This window comes from Phyllosticta citribraziliensis, assembly GCF_038025025.1.
Source record: "Phyllosticta citribraziliensis strain CPC 17464 chromosome Unknown J3D65scaffold_9, whole genome shotgun sequence".
Lineage (NCBI taxonomy): Eukaryota > Fungi > Ascomycota > Dothideomycetes > Botryosphaeriales > Phyllostictaceae > Phyllosticta > Phyllosticta citribraziliensis.
Genome location: NW_027117346.1, coordinates 219,409 through 233,914, shown reverse-complemented (window position 1 = coordinate 233,914; position 14,506 = coordinate 219,409). Strand labels below are relative to the sequence as shown.

General features: G+C 56.9%; 7 protein-coding genes across 7 annotated transcripts; 2 read left to right on the top strand and 5 right to left on the bottom strand.

Moving 5' to 3' along the window:
• Positions 1-2,061: 2,061 nt before the first annotated feature.
• On the top strand, positions 2,062-2,742 carry J3D65DRAFT_669555 (marvel domain-containing protein; the record flags this gene model as incomplete). Its single annotated transcript, XM_066803213.1, has 3 exons — positions 2,062-2,140; positions 2,220-2,505; positions 2,637-2,742. The coding sequence occupies 3 exons, from the start codon at positions 2,062-2,064 to the stop codon at positions 2,740-2,742; spliced, it is 471 nt and encodes a 156-aa protein (XP_066652861.1).
• A 1,158-nt stretch (positions 2,743-3,900) lies between these two features.
• J3D65DRAFT_604875 (uncharacterized protein) lies at positions 3,901-4,203 on the bottom strand (the record flags this gene model as incomplete). Its single annotated transcript, XM_066798308.1, has 1 exon — positions 3,901-4,203. The coding sequence occupies one exon, from the start codon at positions 4,201-4,203 to the stop codon at positions 3,901-3,903; it is 303 nt and encodes a 100-aa protein (XP_066652860.1).
• A 177-nt stretch (positions 4,204-4,380) lies between these two features.
• On the bottom strand, positions 4,381-4,758 carry J3D65DRAFT_646964 (uncharacterized protein; the record flags this gene model as incomplete). Its single annotated transcript, XM_066802308.1, has 2 exons — positions 4,381-4,512; positions 4,570-4,758. 2 exons carry the CDS (start codon positions 4,756-4,758, stop codon positions 4,381-4,383), a joined length of 321 nt encoding a protein of 106 aa, XP_066652859.1.
• Positions 4,759-5,844: 1,086 nt separating this feature from the next.
• J3D65DRAFT_457397 (Metallo-dependent phosphatase-like protein) lies at positions 5,845-7,819 on the bottom strand. Its single transcript, XM_066796401.1, has 4 exons — positions 7,428-7,819; positions 6,855-7,371; positions 6,202-6,807; positions 5,845-6,146 (listed from the first exon to the last, which is right to left on the bottom strand). Exons 1-4 carry the CDS (start codon positions 7,572-7,574, stop codon positions 5,986-5,988), a joined length of 1,431 nt encoding a protein of 476 aa, XP_066652858.1. The 5' UTR covers positions 7,575-7,819; the 3' UTR covers positions 5,845-5,985.
• Positions 7,820-8,064: 245 nt separating this feature from the next.
• On the top strand, positions 8,065-8,574 carry J3D65DRAFT_604872 (Spt4/RpoE2 zinc finger-domain-containing protein; the record flags this gene model as incomplete). Its single annotated transcript, XM_066798307.1, has 3 exons — positions 8,065-8,346; positions 8,424-8,476; positions 8,535-8,574. 3 exons carry the CDS (start codon positions 8,065-8,067, stop codon positions 8,572-8,574), a joined length of 375 nt encoding a protein of 124 aa, XP_066652857.1.
• Positions 8,575-9,471: 897 nt separating this feature from the next.
• Positions 9,472-10,890, bottom strand: J3D65DRAFT_556542 (cytochrome P450 monooxygenase-like protein; the record flags this gene model as incomplete). Its single annotated transcript, XM_066797270.1, has 1 exon — positions 9,472-10,890. The coding sequence occupies one exon, from the start codon at positions 10,888-10,890 to the stop codon at positions 9,472-9,474; it is 1,419 nt and encodes a 472-aa protein (XP_066652856.1).
• Positions 10,891-12,515: 1,625 nt separating this feature from the next.
• Positions 12,516-14,395, bottom strand: J3D65DRAFT_457600 (aspartic proteinase precursor). The gene is made up of 2 exons (XM_066796402.1): positions 14,134-14,395; positions 12,516-14,082 (listed from the first exon to the last, which is right to left on the bottom strand). The coding sequence occupies exons 1-2, from the start codon at positions 14,209-14,211 to the stop codon at positions 12,727-12,729; spliced, it is 1,434 nt and encodes a 477-aa protein (XP_066652855.1). The 5' UTR covers positions 14,212-14,395; the 3' UTR covers positions 12,516-12,726.
• Positions 14,396-14,506: the final 111 nt, after the last annotated feature.

Genomic DNA, 14,506 nt, shown 5'->3' with positions numbered 1-14,506 from the left:
GGAATGGAAAGGACAGCGACAGCGGCATGCCGTGGGGCAGATCCATACGACGATGGCAAATGTCGCACACACCACATCCTTCATGACATCGAGCTTTCCTCCGTAGAAGCAGTCGGAATTGCATACATATAATGCATGAGGGTGGAAGTTCATGGGGCATGTTTGTATGTACTGTACTGTACACAGTGTTGTAGAAGGGGACGTGAGTGCTAGTAGATGTAGGACAAGGAAAACAGAGCACGTCCTGGATATCGGTGTTATTCGTCGTCTTGGAGAAGCACTGTAGATAGGTACAGTACCCGATCTGCTGCATGCATGCACGCCGTCGTCATTTCTGCGCCGATCATCTTTACCTGCCTACCTCACCGTTAGCCTGCACCTCCCCCACCCCCTCCCCCTCCGTCTCTCTGACCTCACCACCCTCAACTCTGGCATCGCCCGCCTCTCGCACCCGCGCCCTGCTCTGCCTACCCGCCCGAGCGGCGCTATTCACCCACCTGGTTTGCTGCGCTTCTCGTGGCTGCGGCCCGCGACGCGCAATCGACCAACTATCCGATGGCATCACGAGGCCGTCGCCGCCAGCGCCATCGCCGCCACCATCATCACAACTGCAGGTGTCGCATCGCATCGTATCGCATCGCAAGGCGCAGCGGCAGGCGTTGTTCAGCGCGCCAGCCAGCAAGCAAGCCAGCAGCCAGCCAGTCAAATCGAGCAACTCAGAGAGCCAGCGAGTGGGTTAGCCTGGACTGGACTACGGTTGATGTACTGCGCTAGTAGACGTGATTGCAGTTGAGGCTTGAAGCGGGCGGGCCGCAGCAAAGCAATGCCATGCGCTGCCATGCCATGCGCTGCCATGCAAAACGCAATACATACACAGCTGCCGTAAGTTATGCGTCGCACAATGACGACCTCCTGTCCCTGCACCGACCTACCGACCTACCGACTGCTCCTCCTCATCCTCAGGACCCTACTAGGCGGAGAGACAAAGGCATGCAGAGGCAGCCATGCATGGGTCCGGTGGGTAGGGCAGACGGAGCCCCGGCAAGGCGCGTCGCGCGAGATTAACGGCTGCCAATAGGCTCGGGCCCATGACACGGGCGCGGGACGGACGAGGGCGAGCGAGCGAGGGGACTTCTGACGTCCTCGACGGCCTCTGTTGACTGGCTGCGACCAATCGCATCGCCGTGCGTAGGGGTCGAAGGGCAGCTGGATCCCCGGATCGGCGGGCGGTGGGTGGCGGATCAGGCCCGTCGCTGTCGCTGTCGCTGTCGCTGTGGCTGACGGATGAGTGTCGTCGTCGTTGTTGGCGATGCTGCTGCTGATGGCGGCGGCGGTGGTGGTGGCCGTGTAGGTAAGTATTTGCGAATCAACCAACACAACGCATAGGCAGCAAAGGTTTGAGAGGTTCAGATTCGTCGCAAAGAGGGCGATGCTGGGCTGGCGCGACGTCACATGTTCGATTGGCGGAACACACTCGACGCCGTTCTCGAGGAGTGCAGCGTTTCGAGCAACAAAGACGGGTTTGCCTGCTGCCTTGGAGGCTTTGTCTGTCTGCGCCGAGGGAGTTTGTCGTCTTTTCTTCACTCGGACCACTCTTTTCTCCACAGACTGACTGCACCCTCGTCGTCGGCATACTCGCATATACATACGCATATACGCACACTTGGCAGGGCCGGGCAGGGAACCGGTTTTTTGGAGCAGACGTGAACCTGAGACGTTGCTGGGAGCAGCCCTGTCAGAGTCAGCATTGAAGAGGGAACAATCCTGTTTTGCTGCACCCACCGCCATCCACTCACACGGCGCGAGTAATATCTTTTGCAACTCTGACTGCGAAGCGTAATATCACTTGCCCTCTCTGCCCCTTCTCCTCCTTTTTGCCTTTACATCTACATCTCCATCTCCTTACTGCCACATCGTCGCCTTTTGGTCGGTTGGTGACTGCCTGCGCCGGCTTCTCTACGCCTCCTCCTCCGTCTTGACTACGCTGCCTGTGGCTGCTGCGTCGATATATTCTGTCGTCTTCTCCTACTACCACACATTCGCCCTCATCTCCTCGCCGCCATGGCGTTCAACTGGCTCCTCCCTCTGCGCATCGCGCAAGCCGTCTTCACCATCATCGTCCTCGGCCTGGTATCCTTCGGTCAGTGCCTCCATCCTCCTCCTCCTCCTCCTCCTCCTCCTCCGCCCACCCAAGGTATTCATCACTGACACCCGCACAGTCTCCAACTGGTGGACAAACCACTGGTTCGCCACCTCGCCCGCCGAGATCAACTTCCTCATCTTCACCTCCGTCTGGACGCTCCTCGTCCTCGGCTACCTGCTCGTCGCGCCATGGAAGTTCCCCTCCGCCGCCCACAAGTACGCCGTCCTCGCCGTCGAGGCCCTCACCATGCTGTTCTGGTTCGCCGGCTTCATCGCCGTCGCCGTCTGGCTCGACAATCGCGTCTGCTTTGGCGCTGTCTGCGATAGCGCCCGCGCCGCTACCGCGTTTGCGGCCTTTGAGTGGTACGTTTTCTCTGGTCCCTGATGTGTTTTGGGGAGTGTTGCGGGATGTGGCCGGCCGCGCTGGATACAGCCGCGGAGAGATGGCCGCGGAGTTGAGAAACTTTGCTAACTTTTTCTTCTTCTCGCGACAGGGCTATCTTCGTCGGCACCATGACGCTCGCCGCCCTGCACGTCTGGCGCACGCGCTCGACGGCGGAGAAGGGACCGGCGCCCGAGATGCAGGCGCAAAACGCTTAATCGGCTTTCTTTCTCAATCCCCCTTTACCTCCCCCGCACTCTTTGTCCTGCTTCCTCCTCATACCCCTACTATTACACACATAGTAACTACTTGCTCCTCTCCACAAAACGCTTTTCTCTTCTCCTGCTGCAGATCTTGCCTTCTGTGCACATTTACTTTTCTGCTGTTGGAAGCATCGCCCATGCCCTTCTGCCGTTTTTCTTCGCGGCTGGGGGGGTGTTGGCGAGGTAGGGATGTTCTCCCGCTCGCTCGTGGGGCTTGTGCTTCTTTCCTTCTCTTCTTCTTCTTCTTCTAGCAGCAGCGGCAAAAGAAAACGTCAGCAAGTCAACCATTCAACCAGTCAACCGTCAGCCTTGTCTTCTACATCCAACTTCGTGCTTTGCCCCGAAACAACCACGCATGTGAGCGAGTGAGCAGCAAGCAGCGAGCAATACGCCTTCGCGCCATCAGTGGAGTGTCGCTGGACGATTTCCCCTTCTCCCCCACCCCTCCTTTTCTAGGATTACCGTTCTTCCTCCATCGTATCGCTCAGACCAGACGATGGGCGCCTGTACCGTTAATTTACATCTTTCGTTGCCTTTGTCTTCTTCACTTGCTCGCCGTCCGACGCGCCGGGTTCAAGCGGGCTGGTCTGGGCTACGCTGTCACGCTGCTCACGCCTGTCTTGAGAACGCGGAAACACGGTGTCAGTCGTCTTTCTACGCGCACGAAGTGGGCGAGGCGCGGGGCTGAGGCTGTTCTGTGTCGTTGTTGTCGTTGTCGTTGTCGTTGTCGTTGTCGTTGTCGTTGTCGTTGTCGTTGTTGCCGCTATCGTCGTCGCTGGTCGCAGATACCTAGTGGATACTCAGTCGATAAAATCAATCAACCCACCTCAATCCGACGCAAGCAAACGAATCGAGTCAATGGAACTACGGGAATGCCTCGAGCTGTGCGGCAGGCTCTTAGAGATGCAAGTAAGGGAAAATGAACTAAACTACAGAAATACCACACTGCCCAGCTGCTGCCACCCACTCCGGATCAATGTTTGTGGCGCGTTCGTGAAAGGTGTGTTTTTTTCGTTTGGTGCCGAAAGTCTACTAACTAGGCTGGATGGGTGGATGGGTGGTGTGGGAGGGTGGTGGTGATGGTGATGGTGATTCCGGTGCAATTCCCCTCCCCTATACGTGCTTTGGCTTGTTTTGCAAGTGTCGGTTGATGGTATGTAAGTAGGCCAGGAGGAGTAATATTCTACCACCACCGTCGCTATTGGAAAGGGGGTGGGCGTTGCGGAGCGCGATGGAGCGGGTTTTGTGGGATAGAGTGAAGAGGCGAGAAGAGGAGGAGCAGGGGGTGATGAATATTCTAGGCAGGAGACGTGATGGAGACAGGGGGCCCAACGCGTGTCGTCTGCGCACACCACAAACTGGGATCGCCGTAAACAAGAGAGTCAGGGAAAAGGCGACAGGAAAGAAGAGAGACATGTCTGCCACAACACCACAACACCAACATTTGCAAATTGCAGCAACAAGTCATAAATAGCCATCATTCAACTATTTACATTCCTCCGAAGAGGACACCACCACAACTGGTCGGTTGGTTACGTTGCTTGCTATGTAGCTTGCTTGCTATGTAGCTTGCTTGCTCGGCTTGCTCGCTCCTTACTCGACCTTGACCGGCTTGCTCGTGTCCAGCTCGTGGAAGCGGCGCAGGTCCATGTCGCGGTCCAGCAGCGGAATGACGTAGGGGTCAAACGTCTTCCAGTAGGGGTTCTCGAGGTGGTATTTTTGCGACTGTCATCACAACATCAGCACTCATGCAAGAAGAAGGGAGGTACGAGGACAACTCACGCTCTCCTGCTCATATCTCTCGACGATGCACCACGCGCGCGGGTCCACGTGGTCCTGCATGACGTGCCAGCCGACCGTCTCGCGGTCCTGCGAGTACACTTGCGACGCCTCGATCAGCTTGTTGCGCAGCTTCTCCTCGACCTCCTTGCCCTCCTTGGCGTACAGGTGCACCACGATTGTGTAGACCATTTTTGCTGTTTCTGTGTTGGGATTGGGATTGAGTGTAGAGGGAGCGGAGGAGGAGCGGCCGGGTACTGGGGTTTGTCTCTTGTGTTAGTTTACTTTTCTCTGTTCGAAGTCGCTCGGTTTTGGTGTGCAGAGGTGAGGATGGGGAGAGAGATGTGAGAGACAGCGCCTGCTAGAGTAGGTGTGCGTGATGTGGCACCACCTCTCCCGGCGGCCACGAGGCAGCAGTCAAAAGCCAACAGAGAAAGACAATGTGTATGATGTAGAGTGGAGAGTAACGGCACTCTCTCACACCCAAAAGCAGCAACCCACGTACCTGAACAAGTCCAATGGCGATGATGTGGAGAAGAAACCGCAGCGTAGGGAGCCAGCGCTCAACTTAAATCCCCTCTCTGCCCTGCCCCTCCGTCTGTCCCCGCGCGCGCGCAAGCTTAGTTTGACCCACCCACTTCCAGCTGCCCTCTCTCAGTCTCCGGTGTCGACCCGCATTACTCAACGCCTGAGGTGACGTCGTCCGCCGGCGCGCCGCAACGTTGAGGGCCTTGGGCAAGTCAAGTCGTGGCCGCTCTGGACGCGGAAAGGCGCGGACGAGGCGGCCACGCGCGGATTTGCAAAACGCAGAGGCGAGTATCGCCGCGGTGCTTCCGGCGCCTTGCCATAACAGGCCCGACGAGAGCGGACCTCTCGCGAGTCACTCGTCCCGCTCTGAACTTTGGACACCATCATGAGGAGATTCCACCTTGCGGATTCGTTCGTCGTCATTCCCAATGCGCTCTCTGATCCTACACGCGAACACAGTGGACCAAAGCAGCCCGCCTGCTCGTCCCTCTCTCTGAAGAAGCCCAAAGTCTGTCTTTCCCTTGGGTGGTGCAATCTCTGTATAATACAACGACACGAAAGGTACTCATGATGAAACCCTTGGAACCACAAATGCCCAATGTACCACATGTGCGCTTCGCAGTGGAAGACTCGTGATTCTGACACTGCTGCTGCCGACGTCGAGCTTGCCGCACGCTATGCAAGTGATTGCTTCAACGTATTTGCAACAAGGAAAAAACACATGACAACGCCTCCCCGGACTCTGCCAAAGATGGACCCCCAACCAATCGAGCCAAAAGAAATGATCCGGAATGGGACGGTATCTTAATTGTGATCATGATGGGCCATCGTTGTTCGTATACGACCATAAAACAAGAGCGTCATGTCGTTCGTACCAGTCATTCCGTCCTTTTACATCATCGACATGAGAGAGTTTCCGGCATAAGCCATGGGCTTGATCGGAGGATGCGGTACTGCGTCAAATACGGTGAAGTCGAGCTGGTAGTCGGGGCCAATGTCGATGTAGGCGCCCTTGTTCTCGGTGCTGTCGCAATACTTGGGTGCCGAAAAGACTATTACACGTAATTAGTGAAATTTGCCAGAAAAGGTTGGGATGCGTCGACTTACCAGTGATACACCTGCCGTCATGCTCGACTTCGTAGCCATTCATCCTGACCTCGTGACTTCTAATGACCGTTTCGAGGTTGTTCTTCTCGCAGAACCTCTTGGTGACATCGGGACCAAACTGCAGGCCAACTCCACGTTTGCTGGGGCCACGTCCCGGGAGCGGTTGCGGGTCGGTCCACAACATCTCCATCATCAAACCGCTTTGGCCTGGTTGTCTTTGCTTGTGGCGGTTCAACTTTCTCACGTCATCCAAGCTAATGTCATCATCGGAGAAGAGGCCGCCGTGCAGGACAAAGTGCTTCTTGCCAATGAGTGTAGCCAGAGGCAGCGCGGAGAAGGACTCGGAAAAGACCTTGAAGACGCGCTCGGTGTACTTGGCCCGGCACTCGCCTTCGAAGCCATACATGCGGTTCATGTCGTCTGTTTCGTGGTTTCCGCGGTTCAGGAAGAATGACTTTGGGTACAGCCACTTGTACGAGTAGAGCAGCAGCGCAACTTCGGTCGACCACGAGCCCCGATCAACAAAGTCGCCGTTGAAGAGGAATGCGTGCTCTTCTGAAGGGGATCCAGCGAGACGGAAGATTTCGAGAAGATCAAAGAATTGGCCTGCGTTTAATTAGCTCGTCACTGATACAACGGCTCATAATTCTCACCATGTGTGTCACCGCAGACGGTAATCTTGGTGCCCGCGGGCACATTGTACTCCACCATGGTCGGCTCGTTGTAAACCAGCTCCTTGACGGCGAGGATGATTTGGTAGACGTATTTCTTGTGAATCTTCTTCCCGTCCTTGAATCTTTGAATCATGTCGTCAATGAATTCCTTGGTCATTTCCTTGCCCAGCCGCGCGCCGTCGTAGCTGTCGTCGACGGCCATGTTGTCCAAGTCCAAGCCCTCGGCCGCCGACGGCGCATCCTCAACCTCAATGGCCTTGAGAAAGGCATCGCGCTTGACAACCTTTTCGCACTCGGCGTGTTGCAGCTTTGCGTTCTTGTCCGAAGGGTTCTTCTTGACGACGATTTTCCAATCACGCAATGCCTCGCTGTGGTGGAGAATGGCCGTGTTGGCAACGGCTCGCCGATAATAGGCCTTGACGTTGTTGGGGTCGAGTTCAAGCGCTCTCGTGGCATCGGCAATGGCAAGCCCGTAGGACTCGAGCTTGATGTTGGCCTGGTGAGGTCATGAAGTTAGCGGTGCGCTGTCGCGTGCGCAAAGACGCTGCCTACCTGCGCACGATTGGTGTAAAACGAAGGCTCCTTGTCATGGAGCTCAATGGCCTTGGAATAAAAGTCGACAGCGGCTGGCCAGTTGTGCTCCTTGAATGCCTTGTTGCCCTGCTCCTTGAGGGCTACGGCGTCCTCGACGTTACCCATGTCGGCGTGGTTATCTCGAGTCCCGAAGTGGTGACGCACGCGCCTGGAGGCGGATCTGCGAGTGGTCAAAGGCCACAAAAAGGAACGAGGAAGGGACGGGGCGCAAGAAGATGCGCAAAGGACGGGGGCGAGGCGCAAGAATTGAGTGGATGGCGGTCGGCAGGGAATTGGGCGTGTGATTTGGCTGCGAAGAATCGCTTCGAAGAAAGCTCATGGGGTTCTAGAAAAGCGAGTCGCGCACCGCATTGCTTCGTTGGTCGGCGTCGGCGTCGGCGTCGGCGTCGGGGCTGCGTCGCCGCCGGGCCCGCACGCCGCCAACGGAACCATCCGTGCGCAAGCTCTCCCGCAACTCTGCTCCTTCAACTCTTCCTTTCGTCTCTCGCCGACAACCCATTTTTCTACCCGCAATCCACGCGCCGGCTCGTCTTCGTCCCAATCCACCTCTCATCGATCCTTTCGCTGTGCCGCCGGCAGCAAAGAACCCGCCAACATGACGTCCAAATCTTACGTCCCGCCCAACCACATGAAGAACCTGCGTGCCTGCATGGTCTGCGCGTACTTGACCACGGGGAGCAACTTTCGGCGGCACGGCTGTCCCAACTGCGAGTTTCTTGAAATGCAAGGCTCCGACGAGGCCCACGTCAACGACTGCACCAGCGCCGTCTACGAGGGCGTCATCTTCCTCCAGAACCCGGTCGATAGCTGGGTCGCAAAGTGGCAGCGGTTGGACGGCTACGTGCCAGGAACATATGCGGTCAAGGTCTCGGGAATCGTAAGTGGTGCCCCGGCATGGCGGTAGCGCGAGGAAGACTTGGTGTGGTCTCGCTGACGATTCGCTTTTCGACACAGCTTGGTGAGGAACAGCTCGCGGCGTGCGAGGCGGCCGGTGTGAGATATATCCCGTAAGTTGTTGCGCGTCTCAGGAGAGGATCGTGTTGGCGCTCGCTAACTTGACAGCAGGCGCGACGGCAGCGAACAAGAAGAATTGGGTGAAGAGTAGCAGCCAAGTCGACTGGCTGCAAAGCCATTGTTATTGCATTTGAGCGACTGGCGTTGAAACGGCGGGCGGGCTGGGCACTGGCGTTGAAAAAAACCACACACTTCAGCTTGGGCGATTTTGGGCATCAAACGGAGGCTTGCATAGCAACTAGACCTCGGACCACCCACTGCGGCTCCAATCGAGTTCGCATGCCAATGGGATTGGAAAACACTGCCTCCACCGATTTGCGAGCGTGCCCAGCGCGTTATGCCGAGTACCCAAAAGACGCGATCCCAAGGCGGGAAGAAAGATACCAAGCCAAGACTGAGGAGCCAAGCTGCAATGCGCGGGAACTCGGAGCGAACCATGTATTCGGAGCAAGCATCAACGGCGACTGGTCCTGGTCTTCTCGTGTTTCAACTCTGCGGACGAATCCGAACCACCAGTCGCTGTCATCAGTGCATTCCCTTGGCAATGAAATGACTCGGACGTTCTTATCCAACGCTCCCTTTTCGCTCCGGTCTACAACCGCAGGCTCGCGCAGAGCAGCCATACATACCGATGTTCTGCAGGGAAATTGATCCTCTATTGGCGCAAGCGTGCAAGGTTTTTGCGCTTAATCGCTAGCGCAAATACACGCCCGCGCCTCTCACATCACAAACTTGTATGGATCTGTATGGAAAGCTTGTGAGCACCAACTTCATTGGTAGCGTCGTCGTGCCAATAGTTCATCTGAACCCCTTCTTCAACCACCCACATCGTCGCCTGCTAACCTACCAGTGCTTGTCCCGGTCGCGTCTCAAAACAAATCGGCCAGGTAACTCCATCGTGAAATCGATTGCACGACCAAACGTTCGAATCCAATTTGTCCTAGAAGAACGCTAACCAACATCTCAAAGCGGCTTTCTTCATCCTCGCTTACAAATTGAGCAATTGAGTACTACGAGGAGTGAAAATGAGAAAGCATTTGTCAAATCGAGACCGGAAACCATTGGCCTCGAATGGAGCCATCGACTCTGGGGTTGTTTCGGGAGCGACCGTGATTCGGTACTGGCGGAGGACAGCCGCAAGAATCAGCCGCATCTGGTAGATTGCCATGTTCCCACCGGGACAGCGACGAGCACCGACACCAAACGGAGCCGTGAGACGTCGACGCTCAGCAAGGCGCTCCTTGTCCAGCCATCGCGTCGGGTCAAACACGTCGTAATTTGGGAAGAGGTCGGGGCGTTGGCGGCTCAGAGAAAGAGACTGTGTGGTGACGACGGTACCCTCGGGGACGTAATGGCCGAGAATGTTAATGCCTCCCTTGGGCACGACACGACTGCCAGTCAGGGCGACGGGAGGCCGGAAACGCAGGCCCTCGCTGACGCAAGCGCCGAGAAGCCTGAGGCCATCGAGGCCTTCGTTGTCGGGGTGGGTCGCGACCTCTCGGGAGACGCTGTCCTGCAGACTAGAGTTCCTGGCCAGCTCGTAGAAGATGAAGGCGAGCGCGGACGACGTGGTCTCGGTTGCAGCCAAAACCTGGCCGGCCATCTCGGCGCCGATCTCGTTGTGCGTCCAGTCGACGGCGCCCTTTTCTTGCTTCTCCATCAAGAGCCGGTAGACGGTCGGCACGTCGTCGCCGTCCGCGGGGTCGGCTTTCTCGGCCTCGTTGCAGATGTGCTCGCCGAGCTTGAACAGCATGTCGCTGGACTGGACGCGGAATCTGGCGGCGCGGCCGAAGGCGAAGGGCATCAGCTTCAGCCAGCCGAAAAGCCAGGTCGGCAACCATAGGCGCCAGACGACGAGGAAGTTGTATTCGCCGACTACGTGGGGGAAGTCGGCGGGATCGATCTTGGCCTGCGAGCCTGCCATGACGACTTGAGAGTTGAGAAGCGTGGCGACGCGCAGATGGTAGACAATGTCCTCGGACGCGTTGCCCTGGGACGCCCCAAGCTTGCGGACCATCCCGTCGATGTTGTCGTCGAAGATGGGCCGCCAGTACTTCAGGGCTTTGGTCGTGGTGCTCACCATGACCGGCCTACGCCGTCCGCGCGCCACGTCGTTCCGCGAGTACGTGACGGTCCAGTCATGGCCGCCGATGCGAAGGGCTCGGATGGCTCGGGGCGCGGTGTCGAAGTCTTGCCTGGCGAAGACGGCCTGCAGAGATGGCGCGTCGTTCACGAGAACCATGTTGGGGCTGATGCGCACCACCGGGCCATACTCGCGGAGCAGGTCGTCGGCAGTGAAGGACAGGCTCCCGTGCCAGCGTTGCCAGCGGATCCACAGCGAACTGGCGGCAGGGAACCACGGGCCGGGGACTTTGCTGAGGACGTGGATCCGAGTCGAATAAACCATTCTGCCCATTTCCATTCTGCCCATTTCCAGCAGGAGGAAAGAGACGAAGCATGTCAGCGCGATGGAGAGCCAGCTGAAGCTCCACGATGTGATCAGAGTCTCGATCATATTGCGGTTGATAGATGCGGGTGCGACTTTCGAAGATATTGGAAGGATACTCGGTGCAAGAAACGTACCAATTTGCAACACGCGTTTGGAGAAACAAACCTCCCTCCCATGGGGATGATATATATAAACACTTTCCAGAAACCCGCCAGCTGATACGAAGGTCCCGTCGCATCCACAGAACCCTTCCCCCCGCGTGCCTCGCGCTTTGCTTTGCTCCACAGCGAAGTGTCCATCCGGCAAGGTAGAGAAATCAGACCATACCGCGTCTCCTTCGTCATCGCCATGTCGTCCTAGACCAACCGCTCTTGGAGGAGGCGGCGTGGTGCCTGGCCACTGGGGGAGAGCGGAAGCATGGCCGGGCGGCGCTGCGAGCACCACCATACATAACAACCACTGCACCATCACCAGCGCAGCCCCCCTTGCCATCAGCCCACGTTCCCTCGGCAGCACAGGACAGGACAGGCCAGGCCAGGACAAGGTGGGAGGGAGAAGAACAGTCTTGCGAGGTGCCCCCATTGGTCGACGACGCCAAATCGTATTCGTGGTTGCGCTTGAATCCGCCACTGCCGGACTCTCCCTCCCTCCCTCCCTCCCTCCCGCACCGCTCAGACTTTCAGCCCAGTTCAGCTCTATTCAGAGCTTTTCTCCTCTTCGCTGTCATCCTTGCGCTCGCGCCTCGCCCGCGGCTTTCGCGCGAGCACACCGTGGCTCGTGTCGCTCGCCGAGGCATCCGCGTTGCTTGTATCACATATATCGCCAACTCTCCGCTGCGACTGCTGGTCAGTCACGTCCATAAATTTATGGATGGATGGATGGATGGATGGATGAGTGCCGAGTGCAAAGGCATCTCACGGGGCCAACGGGGGACGGCCCGCCGTCACTTTGTCTTGCCGGTGACTTGTTGCGCGTGGCTCGGTTGCGTCTGTCGCGCTATCAGTCTGTTTGACTGTCAGTCAGATCGGTAGGCAGGCTGTGAGTAAGTCATGTCGCTGATATTCGCCGCGCTGCTGTTCACAAAGGAGAGGGAGGGTTGTGGGTGTGGACGGGATTATATGTGGGTACATGTGGTTGGTCTGTCTATCCATCTATGTACATCCATCCATCTGTCTCGGCTTGGCTTGACTTGGCTTGCTACGGTACATACATCGTGCCGGTCATGATGATACCAATCCCAATGCTGACGCTGTACTGTACAACGATCATCTCATCCTCCCATCTCTTTCTGTCCCTCTTTCCCTCTCTTTACATCAACACACAACACACTACTTTCTCATCTGATGCCAATATAAACGAAGAAGAGGGATGAGATAAAACATTTAAAACGATCGGACAGAGCAAGTAGATAGGATAAACCAAGCAAGAGAAGGATTTAAGAGACCAGGGAAACTCCACATATGCTGCCATTTACTCTTACTCCTACTCCTACTCCTACTCTTACTGCTTTCGGCCAGGGATATGGATAGGATGCAGTACTTTGAATCGTCGGGTAGCAATGATCATCTCGTCTCGTCATACACAGGGAAAAGGGGGAAGGAGGATAAGTAGGTAGGTAAGTAGGTAGGTGAGGGGGGTAAAGAAACAAACGCGCTCAGGGGATGCATGCAAGAAAGGAAAAAGTCCATGCAGTCAAACGCCAGTCATGCCACGGGGCAGCGAGCCCCTACAAAGAAAACGCTCAAACCAAAGGACAAGAAGGAGGCAGAGGAGAAAACTTTTCGCCGCCCCTTACTACAGGGCGAACAGCAGGCCAGCGCCCGCCGCGGCCGCGAGCGCCGCCTTGGGCATGGACGTAATCTGCGGACCCGCAGCGCCACCCGTGACGTCGACGCCGCCATTGCGCGCGCCGCCGGTGCCGCCAGCGAGGGTGCTAACGGCGTTGGCGACGCCGGTCGCGTCGGGGACGGCTGCGGTGCCGGTGGTGATTTCGAGAATGTTGGAGGAGGTGGCGTTGAAGTTTGTCTGGGCGAGGCTGATTTCGTTGTTTGCCAGGTCGTAGACGACGTAGGCGGAGCGCAGGAAGGTGTCGCCGAGGACGCACGACGAGTCGCCGGCGGGGGCGATGCCCAGGATGCAGATGGGCTGGTTGTCACTGTAGCCGGCCGTGATGACGAGCTCGCTCATCGACACGCTGATGGTCGGCGACGAGAAGGTGAAGTCGATGGTTTCGGAGCTGTAACTCTTGTCGCAGTCGATGAAGGCGACGCCCTCGGACGAGTCGTATTGCGCGCCCGTCTTGTCGTAGATGTCCGAGACGACTGAGTTTGGGAGGTACGCGAGAGAGCTGCCGCTGTCGAGGAGTACGGAAACAGCGCTATCGCTGTTGTTGGTGCTGAAGAAGGAGCCGTGGTTGCCGCTGTAGCCGACTCCAGTCAACGCAAGGGTGAACTCTTGGTACAAGCCGTATTCCTTGAGGATGGGCAGCGTCTGCAGTGTGCCGTGGTACTTATCAGAGTCGACGCCTCCAAAGAGAATGTTTCCTGTGCTGGCGTCGAGGTCATTCAGCCACAGGCTGTACGCGTTGGACTGGATGATGCCCTGGTCGACGAGAAGCTGGGGCAGATTGGGGTATGAATCGAGGCCCGCGCGGTTGACGGCCGCCTCATTAATCACATATCCGATTCCCAAGACTCCTTGCGACGAGGTTGAAGTGTAGCCAACGCCGAATTGCAAGCCGGTCAGGTCCGTGCCAGCAAAGGTAAAAGTATCCTTGACATAGTCTCCAGCGGCTCCAGATCCGTCCACGTACGAAATGTTGAATTTACTATTGACAAACTCATAGGTCGACGAGTCGTTTGCCGAGTAGGTTCCTGCTGATTTGCATGGGGTTTCTTTTGCGGTGCAATAGCTCGAAGATGCCGAATTCACCCACAAATCACTTGAGCCAGTGTCGATGTGGAGTCTCACGGCTTGGCCTGGGGTTCCGAGACTTGCGTTGGCGTAGTAGAGGGTTTCCTCATTGTCCAGGGTTGCTTGGAGAGTCTTGGACCGTTTGACTCTTCTATTTCTGCGCGCGAGGTCGCGCTTGACGACGTTTTGAATGTCATCTCTGCGCTGGATTTCAGTTTGAAGCACGCGAGGTGTGCCCTGGATTTTGTTAGAGAAAGTTGAGGTGGACGACGTTCTACTGCGACTGACCTCTCGCTTGACCAACTGCAGGGCTTCGGCTACGGAGAGCAGGCTTGCGGCCAGGGTCAGTGCGGTAGTGGGCCTCATGTCTTGGCGAGTTTGGTGGGTTGGATGCAAACAGGTGGTGGGAGAAGGTAGGAGCCGAGGCGGATCTTTGTTGGAAGATATAGAAATTCTAGGAAACAATGGCAATGCGCGGCAAATGGGCCGAGAGCAGGAGCTCAGACAGAGAGTGGACAAGGGTTTATTATGAGCACCGGGGCGAGTGCGTACGACGTGCGATGATGACGACGACTATTGAGGACGGCGTGGCGGTGGCCGGGCAGCCGCGACTCCACTCACTCAGCTCACGCGGTTGGTGCTGCGGACAAAGGGATTTAAG

Bases quoted from the DNA above. Each gene is read 5' to 3' on its own strand.
- J3D65DRAFT_457600 (XM_066796402.1), bottom strand. From the start codon at position 14,211: ATGAGGCCCACTACCGCACTGACCCTGGCCGCAAGCCTGCTCTCCGTA. The intron at 14,083-14,133 runs GTCAGTCGCAGT...AACAAAATCCAG, and splicing joins TGCAGTTGGTCAAGCGAGAG to GGCACACCTCGCGTGCTTCA.
- J3D65DRAFT_457397 (XM_066796401.1), bottom strand. From the start codon at position 7,574: ATGGGTAACGTCGAGGACGCCGTAGCCCTCAAGGAGCAGGGCAACAAG. The intron at 6,808-6,854 runs GTGAGAATTATG...AATTAAACGCAG, and splicing joins CGTCTGCGGTGACACACATG to GCCAATTCTTTGATCTTCTC. The intron at 6,147-6,201 runs GTAAGTCGACGC...TACGTGTAATAG, and splicing joins TGACGGCAGGTGTATCACTG to TCTTTTCGGCACCCAAGTAT.